This window comes from Chanos chanos, chromosome 8 (genome assembly GCF_902362185.1).
Source record: "Chanos chanos chromosome 8, fChaCha1.1, whole genome shotgun sequence".
Classification (NCBI taxonomy): Eukaryota; Metazoa; Chordata; class Actinopteri; order Gonorynchiformes; family Chanidae; genus Chanos; species Chanos chanos.
Window position 1 is genome coordinate 47902002 of NC_044502.1, and position 9253 is coordinate 47911254.

The window sequence follows — 9253 nt, forward strand, 5'->3', positions numbered from 1 at the left end:
TTAATGGATGGGGTTGTTGATGTCTGTGCGGTGGTTGGGGGCAGAGCTGGATGTGGTGATGGTGTTGTGCTGAATGACTTGCTGGGGGGCTGCAGGGGCAGGACTTCCTGCTGGGCTGCTCTCTGGACCTGGTATAATAGCAGAGAGAATGGATTAGGAGTGTGTGTGTGTGTGTGTGTGTGTGTGTGTGTGTGTGTGTGTGTGTGTGTGGATGACCATTCCAACCATACTCAAGGTCTTTACAGGTAGTATAAACGTTGATGAATGCTGGTGTATAAACAGGAAACAGTGGTGCGAATGATTCAGTAAAGACAGTGTGACAACCACCAGCCAAGTAACTAATCACCTCACATCAGTCCAAATGAAATCAGTCCCACTGATCTGTTCACACGCATGTGTGTGTGAGAGAGAGACAGATACTCACTAAGGTATCCCTGGGTCTCCTTCTGCATGGCTGTGATTGGACAGTCTTTATGTGTCAACAGGAGTTGTTTCAGCTGAGTCACCTCATTCTTCAGCATGGTTACCTCATTCTGTCACACAGAGAGGGTACACATACATACAGTCAAACATCATGGGCTCCATCAACACGCACGCACGCACGGACATGTACACGCACACACACACATCACTGTTTCACTGTTAAGTTAAACATACTTGTCTCACCATTTCACTCAACACACACACACACACACACACACATGCAGGGATCGTGCTATATTCCCCTTATGAGAACAATTGTTCGGTTTCTCAATCCACAGACAGACACTGGGTGACATCAACAAGCTTGACTGAAGAGACGTTCATTGTCAGTTAAATTACAAAACCCCATTATTAACACTGTGTGTGTGTGTGTGTGTATGTGTCTACGAGAGAGAGAGAGAGTGTGAGTGAGTGTGAGTGTGAGTGAGTGAGTGTGAGTGTGTGTGTGTGTATCGCTTCATCAAAAACCAAAAGAAGCCTGAACAATGGTGTTAGCAGGGAGTGCCAGGGTCTCTGAGTATACATGTGTATCTGTGTGAGTGCGTGTGTGTGTGTGTGAGTGTGTGTGTGTGTGTGTGTGTGTTGTCCGATCGTGCTCTGCTATGCGTTGACAGAGGAAAGAGAAATGAATGAAAGCCGGTAAACATGTCTTATTTTCTGAGTGAAGCTGAGATCAGGGAAAGGGAAGAACCAAAGTCTTATGTGTGTACGTGTAAGAGTGACTGAGTGTGAGTGTATGTAAGTGTGCGTGTGTGTGTGTGTGAGTAAGAGTGACTGAGTGTGAGTGTATGTAAGTGTGTGTGTGTGTGTGTGAGAAAGTGTGAGTGAATGTGTGTGGGTGTATGTATATGTGTGTGAGTGTGTGCTTGTATACGTGTGAGTGTGTATGTGTATGTGACTGTGTGTCTGCAGGCATATGTTATTTACTCTCTGATTGAGCAGTATGTGAAAAATGACTGTTTGCGTTCAACCTTGAGTCTTGGCTGTATTATCCTCTGCTTCTGCTGTACCACACACCATGCTATCCAATCACAACTAAACCCACACCATGTCATCCAATCACAGCTAAACCCACACCATGCCATCCAATCACAGCTAAACCCACACCACACCATCCAATCACAGCTAAACCCACACCACGCCATCCAATCACAGCTAAACCCACATCACACCATCCAATCACAGCTAAACCCACACCACGCCATCCAATCACAGCTAAACCTACACCACGCCATCCAATCACAGCTAAACCCACACCATGCTATCCAATCACAGCTAAACCCACACCATGCCATCCAATCACAGCTAACCCCACACCACGCCATCCAATCACAGCTAAACCCACACCATGCCATCCAATCACAGCTAAACCCACACCATGCCATCCAATCACAGCTAAACCCACACCACGCCATCCAATCACAGCTAAACCCACACCATGCTATCCAATCACAGCTAAGCCTACACTAGACTGTGAGTGCTGATCTAGCACACCAGCCACATTATGCCTCAAACTGTAATTTTCACAAACACAGGTTGGAATGTAGTTTATTATACTGTGGGATTTCTAGAGAAAATTTAGTTAGAATTTCAACATAAAGTAGTGCGAGAACGAGAGAGAGAGAGAGAGAGAGAGAGAGAGACAGAGAGACAAAGAGAGAGAGAGGGAGAGAGAGAGACAGAGAGAAAGAGAGAGAGTGAGAGAGAGAGAGAGAGAGAGAGAGAGAGAGAGAGAATAGTGTCCACAGACCTTCTATTGCATTAAAACCTCTGTCCAGCCCTTCATCTGAGAAGCATGATTTTCTGTGACACACTACTCTGTTATTACCCCACAGACACCGTTAAAATCTGCCCCTGTCACGGCACTGGCCCGGTCTCCACCCAACCTCAGCTGTGGTCTGGGCTGAACAAGTAAATAACTGAAATTTGATCTCAATTTATTTTTAGAAAAACATTTTTACTTTCACCCAACTTACTTAAACAATCTGAAACAACTTTTCTGAAACAGGTTTTTCAAGACTGAGATGGAAATAGGACTCTCTGAAGTGCTGGAGATTGTGTGTAATGTAGTGATCTTTGAGTGACAGGTTCTTATTGGGGCACTGTTTAGGAGGTTGGTTATACCTGTAGCTGCATGTTGGTTTGTGTGAGTTCTTCTGCTTTCTTCTCCAAAGACATCACCCAAACTTTCCTCTTCTGTCGGCAGCGGGTGGCCGCCGCCCGGTTCCTTTCCAGAAACTTCCGTCTGCGTTCGTCAGGATCCTCGTCCACCACACGTCTGCGGCGACCTCCGCTGGGAGGCGGTGACTGCAATGTTTGCGTGGCTTGCATCTGCTGTGCAGCCGGAGATAACTGCAACATTAACACAGGCGCAGTCAGGACCAGCTTGCCAAAAGACAGACTTCTTTATAAAGGACAAATTCATATTTACTAACTCCTGTCTGGCCAAACGTTCCACCAACCCCGTCTCAGTCAGACAGTCCAGTACTTTAACACAACTGGCAACCAGCCAATCACCTGTCTGACAGCTTGTCTGGTCCCGCCCTGTCCAGACCCAAACTACCTAGACCTCCAGCTTCCAACTTTGCCTGTCTGGAAGTTTCCCTCTAAAATAACACACGCCCACACCATGAGCAGCCTATGTTAGTTAATGAAAGACAGAGAGGCCCAATTTACCAGCACTAATACAGTATTAATCATAACTCTTACCCTAATTTACAGGCTGCCACACCCTAAAAAAGGTGTTAGGGCCCCAGTTTTTCCAATGACCACATATTCTCAAATAAAAAAAGGTTCCCACAGAAGCAAAAGGGAGAAAATGCTTAGACATAATCTTGGCAGAGTGTGAATGTGTGTTTTTGGAGTTTTCTGATCACTGCTGGTTTTGTGAGGGTGTTGGAAAATGCCCTTGCTTTGATGGTGTGTGTGCGCGTCTGAGTGTGTGCTGTGTGTGTGTGTGTAAACAGAGGTCTCTGTGTTCTTTTTAGACGTACATTAAGATTACAGAAAGAATGATTCACAGAGCAGTGAGCTCTGTCTTTTCTGTCAGACCTACTAACAATCCTCAGGACATTAACACAGTGCACGGCTTTGGAAACACAGCTCAACTTGCTCTTGTTCAAACTGACAACACATAACTTGCACCTTGAAGTAGACCAGCTTCGGCCCATACTAAACTGTCCTCTGACTAAACCACAAAACTAAAACTAAGTTTTCCTCTGACTTCCTCTCAAACTACAAAACCCATGACCAGGGGTGGACAGTAACGAAGTACATTTACTTGAGTACTGTACTTAAGTACATTTTTCGAGTATCTATACTTTACTTGAGTGTTATTTTTTGGGGAAACTTATGACTTTTACTCCACTACATTTGAAATACAAATATTGTACTTTTCACTCCACTACATTTCTATGAAAGTTCTCGTTACTCGTTACTTTAACGCATAGCTTTGAAGTCAGCGGACGAATTTTCTTTTCTAAAATGCGATAGGCCATATTTTTCTCACAGGAGAAAAACCAATCACAGTAAACTACTCCAATGCTGTCAGTCAAGTGCGTGCTGCATTTTTTTTAAAAACCGAACTTGGCGGTTTTACTGATGGCTACTACAATGGAAAATAAAGATGATAAAGATAAAGGTTCCTCACCAGAGCAGCTATGGCCATATCTTAAGTCCATGTCTGAAATTTATGAAATCAACTGGTTGCCAAGCTAATTGTGTCCCGTATGCGTACGGAAACCAGTTGGCTTGAAAACCATTTGGAGTAATATTTGACCAGGAGTATCTATACTTTTACTCAAGTAATGGAGTTGTTTACTTTGTCCACCTCTGCCCATGACAAACTCCTCTAATTAAACTAGAAAGTCATAAACCTCTCCTCTGGCTAAAGTATGCAGGGTTTCTGTTGTCCCATGCTATAGCTGCTCCCAACTCTCAAAACCAGTGATTCCAACTGAACCCAGTTCCACTCAGTCCAACCCAACTCAGTGCAACTGAATGCAACCAAATTCAGTTTAAACAAACTGAATGTAACCAAATTAAACTTAAGCCAACTGAATGCAACCAAATTCTGTGTGAGCCAAACCAACAGAAGTGAAAGCACGGTAAAACCCGTCAGACCTGTGAGGCAGCGGCTGAGTGCATTGGCTGGTGTGAGGAGGACTGATGGCTGTGGGCGGGGTGTAGGTGAGATGGATGGGAGTTGTGATGTGGGTGATGGTGTCCAGCCTGGGCGTGACTGTGGTGGTGGGCGTGGTGCTGGTAGGCGTGGGGTGGAGCCTGCAAGTGCTGGTGTGGGTGGGAGTGCATGTGGTGGTGCCCGCTTTGCTCCGGCCGTGATGACATCATCTCCATCATGTGACCCATGGTGTTCATGTTGCCATTGGCGACGGCGCCTGGGTGATGGGCCAAGGCAGCTTTCAGCCTCTGAAGAGCAGAGATAGAAATCAACCAGTCAGGACTCACACATTATAACAGCATACGTTTCCCAGAGCCCCTGTTCAGTTCAAATGTTCACACTATTGTAACAGTTTTCTGGTAGATCAGCTTATGCAATGAGTGGAATGGGAGCCTGTATCACTGGGGTGTCTCTAACCAGTGCCTTAGCTCTGAGCCCTGAGACTGACCCACAGTGAGCCTCCTGGATCACAAAGTTTATTCGATTCTCAGAGACGTGATGTGTCCACTGCCACAGGCTCCTCCTCTCCACAGGGAAGATGAGGATACTGCAGTGGACAGGAAGCCATTCAACATATAATGACCCCCCTCTGTGCCGGGAGAGGACACTTACCCTCTGAGGGGCACATTCCCTATTCTGTATTTAATCTGCACACAGAGTTATACTGTAAATTCTACTGTATTCTATTTATTTATTTTTTATTTTGTCTTGTGGTATAGTAGTTTTGTATTTTGTAAATACAGTATTTGTGTTTACCTACCTCACTGTGTGGTTTTGGGTGTAAGCTACATGTGTGTTTTTGTGATTTATGTGAACTACTGCTGTAAAACTGCAATTTCCCCTTGGGGATCAATAAATTAACAATCTAAATCTAAATCTAAATCTACATCTAAAATCTAAATCTAAATCTAAATCTAAAGTCTAAAATCTAAATCTAAAATCTAAATCTAAATCTAAATCTAAATAAAATCTAAATAAAATCTAAATCTAAATCTAAAATCTAAATCTAAAATCTAAATCTAAATCTAAATCTAAAATCTAAAATCTAAAATCTAAAGTCTAAAGTCTAAAATCGAAATCGAAATCGAAATCGAAATCTAAAGCTAAATCTAAATCTAAATCTAAATCTAAATCTAAATTCTAAAGCTTCCCAACTCACAGCTTTAATACACTTACACTCTAAGATCACTTACAACTTCTCTGCACTCACCCTGGAGTCATCTGGGTCAATTCTATAGACCAGGTCATATAATAAGTATTATATAATTATATAATAATTAATAGTTCTTCTGTCAGTGTTCCCCTGTCACTTACAAGGACTGTGCTCACAACAACATAAAGATCAGCCCGGAGACTGCACTTTGAATACACACACACACGCACTCACACACACACACACACACACACACACACACACACATACACACACACACAAAAACACACACACACACACACAAACACACACACACACACACACACACACACACACAAAAACACACACACACACAAACACACACACAAAAACACACACACACACACACACACACACACACACAGTCACACTGAGTGATGTGAGGATGGTCTAACTGGTGGACCAGTGGCTGCTCATTCGTCAGTCTGAGTGTTCTCTCAGCCCACTCTGTTGTTTTAACCATGTGGTCCACTTAAGACTCCACTCAGTGTTGGTCTGTGGCTCTGTGTCCTCTAGAGACACACTCTGAAAACAGCTCTCTCCTGTTCACCTCCTGTTTACCTGGCCTTGCTCTCTCTGTCGCTCTCTCTCTCTGTCGCTCTCTCCCACTCTCTCTCTCTCTCTCTCTTTCTCTCTTTCTCTCTCTGTAGCTCTCTCTCTCTCTCTGTCACTCTCTCTCTCTCTCTCTCTCTCTCTCTCGCTCTCTCTCTCGCATTCCTCCTGTTTACCTGGCCTTGTTTCTCCTCAGGAAACTGTTTTTCTGGGCCTGTCTACAAGACAAATTCAAAACGGCAGGAAAAAAATAAAGCGAACACAAACACTGCAAAGTCAAACTTTCTCGGTTAGTTTGATCTGATGACAGTTCAAATTTAGTCAAAAATAAATGAACAAATAAAAACAGATAGAAACACAAGACTGACATTAGAAATACATTCAAACAGAACTGAGTTTACTGTTTACTGTAGCCTTTAGCCTGTTTTACCGAATTTGCTTTGGGTTGTGATTTATCATTATTATTATTATTATTATTATTATTATTATTATTGTTGTTGTTGTTGTTGTTGTTGTTGTGATCAATGCCAGTTGATTCAAATGAACAATATTACTGAGATAAATACAGTATAAGCAGTACAATACAGTATTCTCTCAGTATTTTTCTCTCCTCTCTTTCCCTTTAGTTTTGTCTCTCCATCTATTTATCCATCCATCCATCCATCCCTCTGTGTGTCAGAGCATCAGAGGTTCCATTCCCCTCTAACAAACCCTTACTCTTCCCACAGCCAGGTGACCCACATCACTCCAACCCTCTCTCTCTCTCCCTGCCTCTCTCGTCCACTTTTCTGCATTTCTGGAACATCTGATTGAGATGGCAGACAAGAAACATCCAGCTGATTCATGTCAGCCCACAATGGTCCTGTCTTAAGCTAAACTGCATGCTAAGCTCTGAGGTGAAAATACTGACAGAACTGATCTTAATGAGTTCAGAGTGAAACAAAATAAGATACTGCATAGTAGACTTCATATCAGAGTGAAACAAAATAAGGTACTACATAGTAGACTTCATATCACATACCTGCATGGCTGCATAACATCTTGTCTAAGCTGCAGCCTCTTATTAGCATCTCACAGTACCTGAGAATCACAGCAGCATGTAGCACTACAAAAACTACAGACCTCCACCCACCACAGGTATACAGACCTCCACCCACAACAGGTATACAGACCTCCACCCACAACAGGTATACAGACCTCCACCCACCACAGGTATACAGACCTCCACCCACAACAGGTATACAGCTGATTTCAGTAACAAAGTAAAGTGAGGCTGCAACACAACCTGACAATGTCCTCACAAACACACTCAAAAAAATCTAACATTGTCCTCACAAACACACTAACACAACCTGACAATGTCCTCACAAACACACTCAAAAAATCTAACAATGTCCTCACAAACACACTCACACAACCTGACAATGTCCTCACAAACACACTCACACAATCACCAATGTCCTCACAAACACACTCACACAATCACCATTGTCCTCACAAACACACTCACACAATCACCATTGTCCTCACAAACACACTCACACAATCACCAATGTCCTCACAAACACACTCACACAATCACCATTGTCCTCACAAACACACTCACACAATCACCATTGTCCTCACAAACACACTCACACAATCACCAATGTCCTCACAAACACACTCACACAATCACCATTGTCCTCACAAACACACTCACACAATCACCAATGTCCTCACAAACACACTCACACACACTCACGCAACCTGACAATGTCCTCACAAACACACTCACACACACTCACACAACCTGACAATGTCCTCACAAACACACTCACACAATCACCACTGTCCTCACAAACACACTCACACACAATCACACAACCTGACAATGTCCTCACAAACACACTCACACAACCTGACAATGTCCTCACAAACACACTCACACAATCACCATTGTCCACACAAACACTCTCACACAATCACCATTGTCCTCACAAACACACTCGCACAACCTGGACAATGTACTCACAAACACACTCACACAATCACCATTGTCCTCACAAACACACTCACACAATCACCAATGTCCTCACAAACACACTCTCTCTCACACACACACACACACACACACACACACACACACACACACACAACCTGACAATGTCCTCACAAACACACTCACACACTCACCATTGTCCTCACAAACACACTCACACAATCACCATTGTCCTCACAAACACACTCAAAAAAATCTAACAATGTCCTCACAAACACACTCACACAACCTGACAATGTCCTTAGACGCACTCACACACAATCTAACAGTGTCCTCACAAACACACTCACACAATGTAACAATGTCCTTAGACGCACTCACACACAATCTAACAGTGTCCTCACAAACACACTCACACAATCTAACAATGTCCTTAGACGCACTCACACACAGCCTGGACAATGTCCTCTCACATCACATAAACAAACTGCACCATTATTACATGAACTCTAGAGGTATTAACTAAACTCTACAGGTATTAACTGAACTCTAGAGGTATTAACTAAACTCTAGAGGTATTAACTAAACTCTACAGGTATTAACTAAACTCTACAGGTATCAACTGAACTCTAGAGGTATTAACTGAACTCTAGAGGTATTAACTAAACTCTACAGGTATTAACTGAACTCTAGAGGTATTAACTAAACTCTAGAGGTATTAACTAAACTCTACAGGTATTAACTGAACTCTACAGGTATTAACTAAACTCTACAGGTATTAACTGAACTCTAGAGGTATTAACTAAACTCTACAGGTATTAACTGAACTCTAGAGGTATTAACTAAACTCTACAGGTATTAACTA

The 9253-nt window shown here is 43.0% G+C and overlaps 1 protein-coding gene across 1 annotated transcript in view; it reads right to left on the reverse strand.

Annotated features, from left to right (window-relative positions):
- creb5b (cAMP responsive element binding protein 5b) overlaps positions 1-9253 on the reverse strand; it is a 51654-nt gene continuing 42401 nt past the window's right edge. The window contains exons 7-10 of the mRNA XM_030782607.1: positions 4606-4911; positions 2608-2835; positions 425-533; positions 1-128 (exon numbers count right to left, since the gene is read on the reverse strand). Of these exons, the coding sequence (XP_030638467.1) occupies positions 1-128; positions 425-533; positions 2608-2835; positions 4606-4911 (771 nt within the window). The remainder of the gene's footprint in view (positions 129-424; positions 534-2607; positions 2836-4605; positions 4912-9253) is intronic.